The sequence below is a fragment of the Oryzias latipes genome, chromosome 16 (genome assembly GCF_002234675.1).
Source record: "Oryzias latipes chromosome 16, ASM223467v1".
In the NCBI taxonomy this organism is placed as follows: domain Eukaryota; kingdom Metazoa; phylum Chordata; class Actinopteri; order Beloniformes; family Adrianichthyidae; genus Oryzias; species Oryzias latipes.
The window spans coordinates 32,061,437-32,077,640 of NC_019874.2; the positions used below are offsets into that span (position 1 = coordinate 32,061,437).

General features: G+C 45.9%; 2 protein-coding genes across 3 annotated transcripts; one reads left to right on the plus strand and one right to left on the minus strand.

Moving 5' to 3' along the window:
• The first annotated feature begins 6,483 nt into the window (after positions 1–6,483).
• On the plus strand, positions 6,484–8,140 carry siglec15 (sialic acid binding Ig like lectin 15). The gene is made up of 3 exons (XM_011485886.2): positions 6,484–6,598; positions 7,128–7,517; positions 7,589–8,140. Exons 1-3 carry the CDS (start codon positions 6,544–6,546, stop codon positions 8,011–8,013), a joined length of 870 nt encoding a protein of 289 aa, XP_011484188.1. The 5' UTR covers positions 6,484–6,543; the 3' UTR covers positions 8,014–8,140.
• A 2,723-nt stretch (positions 8,141–10,863) lies between these two features.
• Positions 10,864–14,873, minus strand: LOC105356068. Of its 2 annotated transcripts, XM_011485884.3 has the most exons (5): positions 14,519–14,873; positions 14,376–14,416; positions 13,743–13,849; positions 11,879–13,027; positions 10,864–11,497 (listed from the first exon to the last, which is right to left on the minus strand). In XM_011485884.3, the coding sequence occupies exons 3-5, from the start codon at positions 13,804–13,806 to the stop codon at positions 11,088–11,090; spliced, it is 1,623 nt and encodes a 540-aa protein (XP_011484186.1). In that variant the 5' UTR covers positions 13,807–13,849; positions 14,376–14,416; positions 14,519–14,873; the 3' UTR covers positions 10,864–11,087. The 2 variants fall into 2 exon arrangements, with proteins under 2 accessions (XP_011484186.1, XP_023820407.1); XM_023964639.1 differs by lacking the exon at positions 14,519–14,873 and having other exon boundaries at positions 14,376–14,452.
• Positions 14,874–16,204: the final 1,331 nt, after the last annotated feature.

Sequence of the window (16,204 nt, forward strand, 5' to 3'; positions counted from 1 at the left end):
TAATGTTATTTTTTATTGTAAATGTTTGATGTTATTTGCATACCAAAAAATTAAACGAGGCACAATTTTGACCAAAATTGTTTTATTTGTTCATCTAATTTTTTTGTTAAGTCAAAGTCACATTTCAACAGAAAAATATTACGAATATAACAATTATATTTAATTAGATTTTAAGAATATGTGGAAACACTAAATTTTTCCATACTATTTGCACATTATACATTATTTACATACCAAACATTAATTCACTCTTCAAAACAAAAAAGTCCATGATAATTTGCCAAAACACGGCGGTTAAGCCAGATCTGATTCACACTGCCCATCAGTGTGAGCGGCACAGAGAGTTCCTGATGTGAAAGGACTTTATCCTACTGATCACTCTTTCCACCATAATTCTGAGGCGGGTGATGGCTGCGGTTTGTTCTGTTTCCTCCTTGCTGAATTGAGCTGAAAGCTTAAAAGGTGGAATAATGATCTTAGATCCAATGTCAGTTAGGAGGTCTTGAACGAGGAACTTTTGTCCGCCATGACATCGTCTCCTGGCTCCAGCAAAGGAACTTGGCTTCTAAGTCATGGATGTAATCCAAAGCCTCATCCAGAGCACCTGTGAAGATAAAGAAATTAAAAATCAGTCTTAATATATTAATGCTACCTTTCAACACAACACAGTAATCATGTTTTGAAAAGTATGTTAAGTATTTAATTACAAATACATTTCATTTATTTTTGTTAAGGAAATTACAAAATGACAAAATGCTCAAAAGTGATTAAATACATGCAATTAAAATAGGTGAGAGCATGAACATCTTTTATTATAAATATTAATTTGTTCAGGTAGAAATGCATGTATCCAATAACGGTACACATAGTTGACTAACGTTAACCAAACACATTATGAACAACCTTACCTGCAGGTGGGTGTGTCACGTAGTCGTGATCCATCTTTACTGTCTTAGCTTAGCCACCATGTCGCTAGTATCTTCACAGCTTAGCTGCATAGCCTGACGTTTGAGGTTCTGTCATATTCTGACTCCCTTCTCAAAGGATCAGTAAAGTTGTTCCAAGGGAAAATACTCGGGGCAACACCACTCTTCAGGCGACGAACGACGCAGCCGCACCACAATCCCGGAGCGAAGTTAGTAAGTGCCGGCAGCAGAGGGTGCTACCTGTGTTTACATTAAAACTATGCCCTTCATCTCTTCGGATCGCCTATATCCATTTGGGTTTCAGGTTTGGATCCACAGGAAAATAATGAAATGAAAGGTAAGGCTGTTTTTGGTTGGAAGACGAACAGCCTGGAACGCAACAGAGACTGCAACTCTTCGACTCTGCCATTCTTCATATCTGCTGCTACGCTAACAGGAAGTTGTTTTACACGTCATTGACGTATTTCCGGTCGAAAAATGCGGAAGTGTGAAAAAGGTCTATTGCCTTAGGCTGTGTCCGAATTACCGCCCTAACCCCTATATAGTGCACTATATAGTGCGGTCGCCATTTTGTAGTGCTGTCCGAATCTACAGTTCAAAAATCATGTGCACTAGAAATTTCCCAGAATTCTCTACGAAAAACCAGTGTGGATCGATGCTCACTCGATCGGCGAATATTGCCCAGAATGCACTGCGTTCATACCAGAATGCATTGCGTGTGACCCACAATACACTGCGTTTGAATTATTCGAAGATGGCGGACGGTTGCGCGAGAAAGAGGACTTAAAAATGTAAGTATATTTAAAAGTATCAAGTATCTGTTGTAAAATATATTTGTAAATACGTAAGATGATGTGTTTAATATGTTATATTCCTCAATCGACTATCTACATTGTTTTGAAGCTCATCAATTTCGGTAATGCTAAAGCTAACGCTAGCGCGAATTAGCGCTGAATGCTAAAAACAAACGCTGTTGACATTACATAAAAAAATGAGTGAGTTCTAACCGTAGTCATAAGTTATTAACACATTTTTTAAATGTGATTATATATGTAGGGACAGACGAGGATAAGGAAAATCTGATCCATATGTGGATGGAGAAAGATAGCCTGTTTGTTTTCAGGCAAGCTCGTGCCGGATGGGATAAGAGACACGATCAGATTTGTATTTATTTATCATTAAACTGTAATCGTTGTCATGTTGGGGTAAAGGTTGTTGAAAGAGGAGAGGAAGAAAGAGCACGAAGGGACAAAGAGTGACAGGAGAGTCTGTTAACCTGTGTTTAAAATATTGTTCACAAAATGTAACGTCGTCGTTGTTTTTGCAATTTGTTTAATAAATGCAGGAACAAAAATGAATTATTTACATGCATTATTTAAATCTGAGCCATTTTTAACAATCTCAGAAGAATTTTCATATAAATATCAAATGTACATATTTACATTTTCGTTTTATATGTTAACATTTATTTTTATACATCTTAACAATAATCCTGGTCTTCTAGAGTCATGTGTGTCACAGTTGGAGCTAAAAGGAAAGCAGAGATCTGTCCTCGCAGACGGACGCCACTTTACCCGTCCTACTGGTTCCTGCTGTGGCTCAACATCTGTGGCTCCAAGCAGTCCCCTTCTCTGATGCACAGATTGTGCAGAACTGAACTGCAGGCAATGATTTTCATTGCAAAGGTTGGTTTTGCTTTCAGTGCCCCCAGAAATATTGCTCTCCTCCTCATTTGCCAAATGCTCTCTCTCCACCACAGAGCATGCCTTGGCGTGGTGCTGGTTGTAACGGGCCTGAACCGCATTCCTCATGGGTTCCCTGTAGGGTGTCAGCAGCGTGATGGGATGTGCAATGCAGGGATACCCACCATCACCCAAAACGATCCTTCAGGTGGGTAATGTTTGATTTACATAAATTGGGCTTTTACGTAGAACATGTGAACTGTGGACTGATCCTTGATTCCCAACAAAAATATCTCTAAATTTGGCATTAGTCACGTACAGCCTGCAGTTGAATGGAATAAAAAAACTTCCTGTTAAAATAACAAGCTGCATTTTCTTTTAGGGCCTTTATTCTTCAGTGGCAGCCCTCAATGTTCCATACGACCTTTTGGAAGGTGGAAGACTCAGCGAGCTGCTAAAAAACCTGAGGTGACTAATGGCAGTTCATTCCCACTGGATGCTGGGTGACCCTGCTCATCAGCTGGAGGATGCGGTCTGCCGCTCACAGTGGACCGTGGCATGTCAAAGGCCCTGGCTATCACACTGTATGATGTGCCACACGCCAGCCAGAAAAAAAATACCAAGACACAGTCTCCTGTCCCCCCAGAGTGTGAGGAACCCAAAGCTGCTCCACCAGATGCTCAATGGTCCTGCGGGTCAACCGATCTGCGGGTCTGCCGGTCTGGTTTTGTGTCGGACTGAGCGTCAGCGTGAAGGGCCACGACAGACACCTTTATGTTGGCAAAGCAGTAGAGACGTGGAAGACCCTGTAAAATAGAAAAATAATTATTTCATTGAGAAAATTAAATCTGATTTTTTTTTTGAATGTTTCATTTTATTCTGATGTCTTACATTTTAGTTTATGACGTATTTATAAATGCTGGAAAATCTCATGGTTTTTTTTTGCTGGGTTTTTGGATTTTTATATAAATATTTAAAAATTAAAGTATTTTTGTTTAAAACAAGTGATATGGTTTGACTCTGAATAAAAAATACTAAACTTTGATCTCACAAGTGTTTCATGTAGTTGGACTATACAGTTCATAATCCAGTGTTGAAAAAGAATGTTAAAAAGTCTTACCCAGCAGACTGTGTAACCTTGAGCACAATTGGTAACAAATGCTTAAATTGAACTAATAAAAAACTTTAAGTTTAACTCACAGGTTGTTCATGTCTGGCCAGGGCATCCAGAGGAAATCTTCGGAGACGCCTGCTTCTCCTTGCCGCCCTGTGATGCTGCATATCTGCTCGTTTTTGGTTTGATCCCATGAAAAACGGTTGAATTATTGCCAGGAACACGGACAGATTCATATATAAAGCTATTTTCAGTAAGGTAAAAGAGAAAACTACAGAAAAAAAATGCCTCCTCGCAAGAGCCCGTAAATCTTTCAGCGGCACAAAAATAAATATTGCCATGGACTAATGACTTGAGGGTTTATTTATCAACTAATACATAAAAGCTACACCAATGTGTTTGTAATTTTATTATTTATAAATCAGCCACGTTTTCCATGATCAGAACACAGCAGATTCATAAATAGTCTTCATAAAATGTTCATATTTATTATATTTTTACTTTGACAAATAGGTTTCATTCTCCGCGTTTAATAGAAGTAGTTCCCCTCCAGACCAGGTGGTGGCGGTAATGCCCCACTTTGTTTTCGTGCCAAGCGCCATTTGAAAACACCCGAAAGAGAAAACTAGTGAGCACGGGTGTCCGAATTGCTTTGAAAATTCAGAGAACTATATAGAGAACTATATAGTGCCGCACTATATAGGGTTTTAGTAGTTAGGGGTTAGGGCAGTAATTCGGACACAGCCTTAATGAGCTCTCTGCAGGTCGGACGAGCACGTGACCAGCTGCGCTTCCGGAATGAGGACCAATCACGTTGCAGTTTTATTTCTGCTGCAGCTTGGACAACATTCTGTTGAACTACAAATGAAGGAGAATGGACTACAGACAGCTCACTTCCTGCTGCGTCATGCTAACACATGTTTGCAGGAAAAGGTTCAGATCTGTATTGTTCTTTATATTTGCATAAATGCTGCATTTTTGTGTTTTTGGATTCTGCATTTGTTCAATAAAAGAAGGTTCAGATCTCCTGCTGTTTGCTCAACAGTTCTCCTCCAGGTTCCTCAGAACTCTGGAGTAGAACATTTCCAGCTGGACTGCAGATCTGTGGTTCTTCTCTGATTCCATCCCAAACCGTCTCTCTGCAAAGGATTGTGGGATTGGGCTGTGCTCTCCTCTCAGTGAGGAGGTGATGATGAAGGAGCATGCAGACACAGCAGCTCCTCATCACAGCCAGAGAGGAGGATGTCCAGCATTCTTCTCCTGCTCCTCAGTCTGACAGCGGTTCCGGTTCAGGCCTCACCGTTTGGACCGCTCTTCCTGCTTTGGGGTTCTGTTACAACAAGATGGCGGCTGCTGTGAGAGTCCAGCAGTCATCTCCCAGAGAAGCCACCATCCAAACCAGTTTCAGACCTTTTTGGTTTCATACTTTTATCTCTGATCCATCGTTTCCTCTGGAGGCCTGTGTCGATGGGGTTTGGTCATACAAGTTTGCAGAGAACATGGAGGAGGTGAAGACGTACGTCCCTCAACTTCAGGAGAATGAAGCATGTTGGTTAGAAAACAAGATTTGATGGTCTTCATCAAGGAAGAACGATGAAGATGATCTTTGCCAGGAGAACTGAAAACATGAAGCTGAGCTGTTCATCTAAACTGAGGAGTCTTTCTGGAGAGCTTCAGCTTTGACGTGTAGGTCCGTCTCCTCTGAACCCCTCCTCTCTGTGGACTCCTGGTCCGGCTCCACCTGACAGAAAAAAGCACCGCCCCCTTTGAGCTGGAGGTTCCTGATGTGACGCCACGGCGGCCCCTGACCCCCCCACAGTCTCTGCTGCGGTCAGCTGAACATTTTTCTGCTGAACTGAGCATGGAGGGACGGCGTCCTGGCCTCTGAAGAGGCGGACCTCCAGAGAGACCACCGTCCTCCAGGAAGCCTGAAGGACTCCGTCTTTGTCAGACGGAGTCTTGAAGTTTAGTCCCAACCGGACCTCAGATCTTCTTTAAAGCGTTTTGCTGATTCAAGACGACATCTGGATGAAGAACTTTCAGCGCCATCAGATGGATTAGGATTCAGAAAAGAAAATCATGTTAAACAGGATCTGAAGAGCCCCCCACCCACACACACACACACACACAAAATGAGTTCTTTTCTTCCTCTGACTCACATACTGGTTGGTTGGTAAAGAAAAACTGATCCTCATAGTTAATGATGGATGGATGTCAGACACAGAGCCTAAAAACTTTAATTCTAGAAATATTTGTCATTTCCTGTTGGAACATTTCCACAGTTCCTGTTCTGTTTCTGGGTATTGAACTGAGGAAGCTGCCAGAAGGGGGACCACAGAGGAAGAGCACCTGACCCCCCCCCCCCCCCCCTCCGCCCGCATTGGCAGGGTACAGACAGTCGTCCACACAGTCAACATCAACATTCAGACTGTAGAGAAAAACCAAATCCAGTCTAAAACCAGATCTCTGACCTTCATTAAAGTTTAGTCTGTTGGTAGATGTTCATCTTCATCATGGTCTTCATCTTCGTCGTGATCTTCATCTTCATCGGGTCTTCAAGTTCCTCTTTGGATCTTCAGTGTTTCCACAAACGGGAATAACAAGGAGCCAAAAAAAAAGTAAAAATAGAAAACATGAAGTGAGACGATGTGAGGCTGAGTCACTCGTCTGCTGTGTGATCCACTCCTCTCTGGACTCCTCTTACCTCCTCCCTGGACTCCTCTGTGGTCTCCTCTTACCTCCTCCCTGGACTCCTCTGTGGTCTCCTCTCTGGACTCCTCTGTGGTCTCCTCTCTGGACTCCTCTGACCTCCTCTCTCCTCATGGCCTCCTGGCGGCTCCTCACAGCTCTGACTGTGCTGCTGTTGGTCACAGTAGGTGAGTTCATTTGAAAACCCTCTTGAATGTGTGTTTGCTGCTTTGTGGTTCAGAGAAGATGAAGCTTCTCCTGTGAGGAGGACACACCTGAACCTCCAGCAGGGAGTCTGTCTGGTTCTCCTCCAGCTGTTCTTCAGTCTTCTGACTCGTGACACAGAAGATGCTCGGATGTCGGCGGGAATAAAACTTCTGCTCCGGATCTCAGTCAGGATCAAAGTGAGAGGGGCAGACGTGGAGGCAAAAAGCCCACAGCAACACGCCCCCCAGTGGTCATGTGCTGATCTGACATGGCTTCAGTTGTTCCTCCTGTCAAACCTAACCTGTAAAGATGGACCTTAGTGCCCCCCTCCCTCCTTTTACACATGATCAGGGGTCAGACGGGGGGTGAAACCACCAAACCCTTTCAGCTGTGGCTGCAGCTCACTGCTCCTTCAGGGTGGGGGGTGACAGATGATGCCCCTTCACCCTGACGATGAAGATGCGGTTCAGAAACGACCATGAGCTTCATCACGTCTTTGTTCTCTTGCAGCTCTCGGTACGGAGGACAACGGCTGGTCCATGACCGTGCAGTCGGAGGTTCGAGGCATTGACGGCTACCCGGTGGTGCTGCCCTGCACCTTCAACCACCCGCAGCACTCCCAGCATTCCTCGCTGCAGGTGCTGTGGCGCCGAGGCCATGGCCAGAGTGCCGCCGTCATCTACCAGTGCACCAGCCGGCCCGCCGACCCTTCCTGCGAGCCGGATCCAGACCAGGACCAGCGATACCGTCTGGAGGGAAACCCCCGGGAGCACGACTTGTCGCTGCGCATCAACAGCGCCACCCTGCAGGACAACGGCCGCTACTACTGCCGAGTGGAGATCCTGGGACGAGAACACATCAGCTTTGAGGACAAGATGGGAACCAGGCTGAGGGTGGAAGGTAGAGTGGACTCTTTGATCGTTTAGCGTCCATTTCTGATGTTCCCGTCTTCACCTCCTCTCGCGGCTCAGCCCCTCCCAGGATCCTGGCCCTGTTGGTGGAGGGCAGCGAGCTGCTGGGGTACACAGCTCTGTGTCAGGTCCAGGGCTCCCCCCTACCGGACGTACAGTGGTTTGGCCCGGACCACCAGCTGGAAGCTTCTCCGTTGGGGCCGCCGGCTCAGGGGTCGCCAGCTCGGTACCGCACCATCAGCGAGCTGAGGGACGTGGCGCCGGGTCAGCAGTACATCTGCAGCGCCTCCAACCCGCTGGGTAAAGAGCAAGCCACTCTGTTTGTGCTGCCCCCCCAGCCACCGCTGCCCGTGGGCGGAGCTCCGCCTCACATCCTGCTCCTCCTGTCGGTGGACCTGGGGGCCAAAGTGCTCCTGCTGGTGGTGATGGGGGTGTGGATGATGCCCGGTGGGGCTCTGCAGAGACTCTGCTGCTGGACCAGGTGAACACCTGGAAACGTCCAGATCGGATCCAGAATGAGGGAAAGCAGATCCACTTTGGCAACAGATTCAAACTCCATAACTCGTGTAAAAACACGGAGAAAACAAATAAAAGTGTTCAAAAGAAACAGAATTTAGCCTCTTTCAACCAACACCAACATAGTCTTATAGCTGAAGATCGTCTGAACTCTTCCGGAAGTTCTTCTGGTTGGTTCTGAGCCGGGGTTCTGCGGCTTTGTGATGCTCCTCCATAAAGTGGTCTTTGAACCAGTCCTGTATCTAACTGGTATCCAGTGTGAGAACTCCAGAACTCCTGGTGCTGGTCCAGACTGTCAGCACAGTTCGGAATGAGCTGCAGCTTTTTGAAGGTTATATCTGAGGATCTGGATGAAACAACAAATCTTGTGGCGGCTGTGGTGCAGCGGTAGGGCGGTCGACCCATGATCGTAAGATTGCAAGTTTGATTCCCGCCTTCCACCCCCATGTGTCAAAGTGTCCTTGGGTCAGACACTGAACCCCACCCTGCCTCTGGTGGGAGGTTGGTGCCAGTGTGTGAATGTGTGTGTGCATGGGTGAATGGGACTGTGACTGTAAAGCGCTTTGGGCCTTTGAAAGAAGGTTGAAAGCGCTTTATAAGTATACGCCATTTACCATGTGGACCTGAGACCGCGGAGTCTCTTCAGAATTTAGATCTTCATCTTCAGGTGATGTCAGGTCAAATCCGGAGAGTCTGATGGTGGTTTGGTGACAGAGCCACATATAGCTGAGTGTCGTCTGCATAACTGTGCCACTGTGTTGGTGGGCCGGACCTGACCCAGAGGGAGCATGTGCAGACGGAACAGCAGAGGATCCAACCCTGAGGCACTCCACATGACACGGAGGCGCTCATATTTGTGATCACATCACCATGGACCCCCCACTCCCCCCAACTCAGGACTTCCGGACGGTCCACAGTATCAAAGCTGTGCTCACATCAAGCAGCTTAAACCTTTTGCTGAGTCAGCGTCTATTTAGACGTCATGTTGAACTTTAACAAGTGCCGTCCAGGTTCTGTGGTGTCGTCTGAAGCCCAAACTGTTGTATTGAAGAAGCTGTTGGCCTGAATCAGAACAGCTTTTACAGGAATCTTTCCTCTAAAAGGAGGATTGTGTCAAATATGGGAGCCGCCAGGATGATATCTTTCAGAAGAAGTAATTGTGGGGAAATGGCCAACTAGAGTGAGCGGTTCATCACCTAAACAGCTAGAAACTTTTGGTTTGGTAAAGATTCCAAACAGCATTTCGAAAAATGTGTCCCAGAAACTTTTGGATTCCAGACAATTTTGGTGTTTTTAGCAAAAGATTCCATCTTTGTTGAGCTGAACCTCTGCAAACTCAGACTCCACCCACCCTCCCCCCGCCTCCAACCACCGCCCAAACCCCATTGCACCGGTTCCTTTTGACCTCTTCTGCAGGCGGTGGGCCCACAGGGGAGTGAGCCCACCTTATCCCTCATGGCTGGGCCATGACTGGGGCCCGTTGGAAGACCCCAACCAAGAGCCTGGCTCCTGGGTGGGGCCTCAGGGGCGCAAGAAGTGGTAATAAGTCAGGTGTACCTTCAAACTCAAGAAGAGTCCACACTGACTAATGGGGACCGTTCCCACTGGAGTTTGTTTAGGTGAAAAACCTCTCCAACTTCATGTCTGTCATTTTCACTGCAGGACAGGTGGGATTCGCATATTTAATCCAGATTATCCGGTTGGAGAACCACTCAAATGGATTTGTAGTTACTATAGGCGTCACATGTTCAGTCTGCCAACTCACAGGAGGAATTTAGCCCCGTTTACGATTCAGCCGTCATCACTGATCTGGATGAAGTCAGAAAGTTGAAAGTTGAAGTAAAAAATCTTGGATAACTTTGGCATTTGGCCTAAAAGTTGCTGACAAACATCATCTGTCTTTTATTGAGGCATCTGATTGTTCAGTTTATAACTTAAATAAGTTGGACCACAGAAAAAATATCATGAAAAACGTGAAGATTATCAAGGTTTTTAAAAAAAGGACCAGATCCAGATCGGTTCTTCTGACCAATAGAATGACTGAGTAACAGCTGTTTATTTCTCTGTAGAAGTCTGTGGGATTTTGGCTTCTTGGAGCTACTTCTTGTTTGGAACGCCAGGGGGCGGTGTTCATCAGTCCAGTCCTCTGCTTCAGTCAATGGTCGGGAGACTATTGTAAGGATGTTTTCTGAAGGATGACCACAGGAATCAAGTTCAGAAAATGACCTCTGAATCTGGAGTAGGGGTGTGCACGTAACCATGAGGATCAGTGACTGAACAGTCGGGTTAACTGTCAGTGACGCCCCTTTTTATTCAGATTTAACGTTAGCAGCACACATACGAGGAGCCAAGAGTGGTTTCAGCGAGATGAGCTGTGAGGACGTCCATCAGATTCCCTCAAACTGAACGTCTGAAGGTGAAGCAGTAAAACCTGGATTCAAACATCTGTTTTTAAATGGAATCAAACCTTTTGGAGACATCGGGCTTTTGTTCAAAGCTTCTTGAAGTTCAGCTTTTTTCTCTTTCTTTCTGACTCCAGATTTCAATCTTCTACACAAAAAACAGATCAAACTGCACAATAAAAATGATGAAGACAGAAGGAACTGCAGGAAACCTGGGAAACTTCTTAATGTGTCTTTGAAGCTTCATTTGAATGATGCTAAGGAGCCAAAGATGTTTTTATTGAATCGCAGAGAAAAGTCTGAAACTCTGAACATTCTTTTTTCAGGGAACAAATGAGGAATAAAACATCCTCATCAGACCTAAGAATTTTGTACGTTTGGATAAAAACTCACAGCTCTAGAAAAACGGCCCAAAAATCAGAAGCAGCCAGAACTTTATTCTCACAGAAAACCAACAGAGAAGCAGAACCTCCTACAGAATCGCCTCACTTACACGTGTCACACCCTAAAGTTAAACAGCAGAACCTTTTTAGAACTATGGAAAAGATCAATAAATACAGACACAAGATTACTGCAGATGCTGTCAATCAGAGACCAAACACAATGACTCAGCATGTTTGGCGTCCAACACTTCTGCAGTTCTAACTCAGCGGCATCAGAACCGGACCTCTGTAGCAAAGAGCGTTGATGGCATTGCAGCAGTCCTTGTCCTGCCAAACAAAGTCCTTGGAGCTTTTCAGGCTCATGGAGGCGCACTGCCCGTCGTCCACGGTGCCGGGAGACCCCTTGTCCCAGTGCGTCTCATTGACCGAGGCACTGGAGTCCAGCCAGTACCACTCGCCAGTCATGGAGCTGCGGCGCAGGCCGATCCACACCTCCTTCACGCCGCTTCCCTGGGGAAGTTTGCTGCAGATGTATCTCCGGAAGTTCTCACGAGAAAGAGAGGCCAGTGTCAGGTTGTGACTCTGGCAGGAGGCGATGGATTCCTGCCAGCTGGCTGCGTCGGTGGAAATGATCAGGATCTCTGGAGACACGACGCAGCCTCTGGAGTCTGGGAGGGAGGAGAAGAACACAGCTTCAGGAGAACGTTTAGGTCATGGGGTGTTCAGGCCGGGACTCTGTTGTGCCAATGAGGAGTGAAGGGCTCCCCGTGGCAACGCTCATTAGAAAAGCATCTTCAAATTTACAAGTTTGACTTTTCCTGATTCTTCTTTCCTGATTGTTACTTCCTGGCTTTTCTTTCCTCAGTTTTTCTTTTTGTTGCTAGCCAAAGTCTTTGAGGTAAACCTTCTATATTTCAACTGTGTTTACCGACTGAAAGGTTGATGATTCCTGCGTCTGTTTTTGTGTGGGTTCTACAAAAACTCATACAGAAGAATCTGTTCTTTTTTAATGAACTGAGTTGGCTGTGTGGTCCGTGGAGGGCCCTTACCTGGGGTGGTGCTGAGGGCAGGCGCCGGGTTCCCAAACAAAACATCATCCTTTCTTCCTATAAAGTAGACGGCCATTGTGGATGAGTTGTGCCAGATGATGTTTTGGTTTTCTGTCAGACTGATGTTGATGGAGACGTAGTCTGTACCGCCCAGCTCCTGCCACTCTTGGAGGTTTTTCTTCAGAGCATTATCTCCAATCTGAACACCCGTCGTCTCATTTTTACGGACCATGATGACAGCATAGTTCTTGTCTCCGATGCTGTTGACCATAAAACAGCTACCAAGATTCTCCTCTGAGACCAGAGGAAGCAGCAAACCTGGATGGTACAGGATGGCGGTGCCTGATGTCTCTATGAAAGCTTTTTGCGGGTTCAAGGGCTCTTCCCTCCTGGATCCCGTCTCTGACAGAAGCACAGAGTTTTGGGTCCAGTCGTCCAGCAGCGGAGGAATCAGGAACCTCACCGTTTCACCTGAGACTGGTGGAAGCAGACCATAAAGGAGGCTGCAGATGCAGTTGCTGTGGAAGGCACATGGGTGACTGAAGAGGACCGCCACTGGCTTTTCAGCCGTGACGTCCTGTAGAGACTCGTTCTGTAGGACCCAAGTTTGAGCTACCTGGTTCTCCCTAAGAAATACCTGTCTGGTTCCAGCCTGACTCCCGACAGTCACTGTGTTGTCCTGGTCAGTGTTGACGATGATTAGCCTGAATGGGCCTCTCTCGTTGATGCTTGTGATGTTTTCATTGAGTGCGGCTCCTTGGATTTTGGGCACTGGTGGGATGAGATATTTGGTGCCTAGGCGGTCTGTCGGGATGACGGCAGCCGTCTGTATGCTGTTGTTCTTTCTGCTGACCACCTGAACGACGATGTCTTTGTCGCTGCTAATTTTAGCGGTTTTGTTGGAGACCAGGAAAGAGGGATTGCCGCTGTTGCTTTGGACTTTTAACTTTTCAAGTTCCAGGTTTACTTTAAAACTTTCTGTTTCTCCAGCATTTAATGTTTTTTGGAAGTAAGACCCGACTCTGACTGTTGTGTCGTCATGCAAGGCGGTGACCCAGACACGGTTGTCAGGAGACGTGGGATGGTAGTCTGCGATATTCTCCGGGAACACCACAATGAAATTCTTTCCAAGGGTTTCAGCTGGAATTGCTGTTGATTCAGGGAAAAAGAAAAAGTGAAGTGAAAACACATGAAGCAGAACCTGAGGCCTCCGGTTCTCTGAAGTGACCTTTATGCAGGTTCGAGAATTCTCAATGAACATGAGCAACAACATGTCTAAGTGAAGCTGCACAGTACATATGGTCACTGAATGCCAGCACCCTGGGGGGGTGACGGTGGTAGTTGGTCCCTTGTATGGTGGCTCCCTGGGCCCGCAGGTTCTCCCTATTTGAGGGACGTCCTGAGAATTACAGCCCAGAAAGTGTTGGGGTTGGTTCTGGTCCCGGACTCTGTACTGGGTCTGTCTACATTTCAAATCATCAGCCTATCAACTGAAGCCTGGTTGGTCACAACTGTTTTGTTGTGTCAGGGAGCTTCACTGTCATCATGTGTGTGTTTTTATTCAACCACTAACTCGTCCGTCATGCAAGTTTTCAAATAACTGTGGGTAAAGAAATGGATGGATGGGGGGGGGGGGTTTAGTGGTTAGCAGTAGCATCTCAGAACAATAAGATCGTGGTTCAAATTCTGACTGAGACTGTCTTCATGAACCTTCTCACAAAACTGGGACAGAACCTAGAACCTCTGTGACCCGGCACCGAGCAGACCAGAATGTTCATGGACTTCTCCTTCAGAGATGACTTAAAGACGGAAACTTTCTCGTTTGCAGTCAGATCTCTGTGGAGAGATGACGGCTTTGGTTTACCTGAGTTCAGGTGAGCTTGCAGGAGCAGCAGCAGCAGAAACCGTTGGTGGGCTCCTGGACTCATGGTTCTGGAAAATCCCACAGCTTTACCACCAAACTAAGTTTCCCTGTCAGAAACATCAGTTTAGGAGCCACTGAGATGATTTACTAAACTAAATCTGGATTAAATATGAAGAAGAAGCTTCAACAGGTTCAAGTCTGAGGAACATTTTACTTTAGGAAATAACTTTTCTTTTTAAACTGGGTCTGTTTTTAAAATGTTTTAATGTTTTATTTGGAGACACAGTTCTGTAAAAATGGATTCCACAATTTCACTGAGAATCAATAAAAATGACTAAAAGGTTTTAAAAACTTGTATCCACTGCAAATGGAAACCAAATCTCTTGTCACAGAAATGTTTATGTTTTGCGTTTCTTATACATTTTATTTGAATATTAAAACAGAGCACAAGAGTTGGAAATAAAATCACTAAATGTGATTTTTGAAATCAAGGTTTGGCCTTTAGCTCAGCTTAACACCTTCAGATCATTTCTCCTTTAACTGGACATGAATTGGAGCAGATTTCTTTGTTTTTCTGAGGATTTCTCTGCTGGTTAAACAGTGAACGAGAAAGGAAGGAGAGGTGAGTCTTACCTGCTCGCCGTTTGCCACCAGACTGTTTTCCAGAGTCGCTCCTGTCGGCACAAAACAGGACATTTGTGAGTCAAAGTCAGGCTGATTTGGAAGAGGTTTGCATGTGGGTGTGGAGGGGGGGGGCTGAGGAAAACCATCCAAACCTTCAGAAAACGACCAGAGCTTTGATTCTCAAAGGAACAGGAAGCAGAAACCTTGTGAGTCCAGACGGTTCCAGCCAAACCTCTGATGAACGTTTGGTCACAAATCTCACTGAGAACAGAAAATTATGCAGCTGTAGGGGGGCGGTAGGGCGGTCAACCTCTGATCAGAATATTCCAGGTTCGATTCCAGCCTTGTCCGCCCAAGTGTTGAAGTGTCCTTGGGCAACACACCAAACCCCACCCTGCCCCTGGTGGAAGGCTGGCGCCGGTGTTTGGCAGCATGTGGATGGGTGACTGGGTTTGTGGCGGTAAAGGGTTTTGTAGAAAGCGCTACACAAGTATGCACCGTTTTACAATTACCATCTAAGAGAAGAGGCAGATGTGTGTCAGTGTGTGACTGTGGCCCTGCGACAGACTGCCGACCTGTCCAGGGTGAACCCGCCTCACCCAACAGCAGCCGGGTCAGCCTCTGGCAGCCCTGTGACCCCACCAGACTCAAGAATTGGGGGGGGGGGAGAGTGGGGCCAAGCTCCGCCCCCTCTGATTTCCTCGTTGGTTAGAAATATCGTTAGGATTGACATAAAAATGTTCCGTCTGCAGCATCAGTCTTGAGCCAATCACCAACTAATCAGGCGGGAATATGGAGGGTTTTTTCATCTAAATGATCCTTTACATCAAAATGTTTGGCCAAAAATCGACAGCATGCTGGTTCCTAAAGTCCAACTTCTGTTTTCTTATCGATCACAGCAAAGTGAAAGTGGCTGCAAAAGTGTCTGATCTCTGAGGACGGTGCTGGTTACAGGAAAACGGACACCATTTTCCAATTCAAACACATGCATGTTTTAACTGAAGTGTGTCACAAACAATCTGAGAACGATGCAAACTGTTTTTAAGAAAGATAATGTTTTCAAAACTGTGTAAATGATTCATGAATACTGTCAAGTTTTATGTTTATTTTGTGTTGAAATTCTTTTTCAAGACTCAAATCATCCAAACGTTCTCAAGATTTCCTTAGAAAAATATTCATTAGCTGGAAAAATAAAGTCTAAAAGTCAAAAATTAGGCAATTTTACATATTTTGTGCAAAATGTGATAAGAATTTATTTTAAAAAGTGAAGGTGGGGTCCAGTTTTCCCGTGGGGACCAAAGCTGGCGTGTGTGTATGACGGTGTGCGTGCGTGTGTGTGTGTGTGTGGGTGCGGGGGGGGGGGGGGGCATGTAAATGAGGTCAGAGGCTGCAGTGATGACTTCAGAGTTTGTGAGGCTGAAATCATTTGATTAACAAATGAAGGATTCAGGAAACAAAGCAGCAGGATCTGTGTGAGCTTGTCACTCGTGCACACCCCAGCACGTGCACACACACAGCAAGAGGCAGGATTAATGCAGCACCATGAAGGAAGGTGAAGGAATTTGAGCTGATGATTCTGCAGATGGGAGTTAGCTCTGGAAGCCAGAAACAATAGAAAAAAGGAGAAGAATAAATGATGTACAGTAACAGTGAGTAGAAACACACACATTCCTACACACACACACACACCCGCATTCACACACACACTCTCACACACACACCCGCGCACACACACACACACACACACACCCACTCTCACACACACACCCGCACACACACATATACACACACAAACACACACAGCCAAACGTCATGATAAAATAACAGAATCACAATTC

Excerpts from the sequence above, each read along its gene's own strand:
- LOC105356068 (XM_011485884.3), bottom strand. The coding sequence starts at position 13,806 with ATGAGTCCAGGAGCCCACCAACGGTTTCTGCTGCTGCTGCTCCTGCAA. Across the intron at positions 13,028-13,742 it reads GCAAGCTCACCTGAACTCAG|CAATTCCAGCTGAAACCCTT; the intron begins GTAAACCAAAGC and ends CTGAATCAACAG. Across the intron at positions 11,498-11,878 it reads TGCCCTCAGCACCACCCCAG|ACTCCAGAGGCTGCGTCGTG; the intron begins GTAAGGGCCCTC and ends CCTCCCTCCCAG.
- siglec15 (XM_011485886.2), top strand. The coding sequence starts at position 6,544 with ATGGCCTCCTGGCGGCTCCTCACAGCTCTGACTGTGCTGCTGTTGGTC. Across the intron at positions 6,599-7,127 it reads GCTGCTGTTGGTCACAGTAG|CTCTCGGTACGGAGGACAAC; the intron begins GTGAGTTCATTT and ends GTTCTCTTGCAG. Across the intron at positions 7,518-7,588 it reads AACCAGGCTGAGGGTGGAAG|CCCCTCCCAGGATCCTGGCC; the intron begins GTAGAGTGGACT and ends CTCGCGGCTCAG.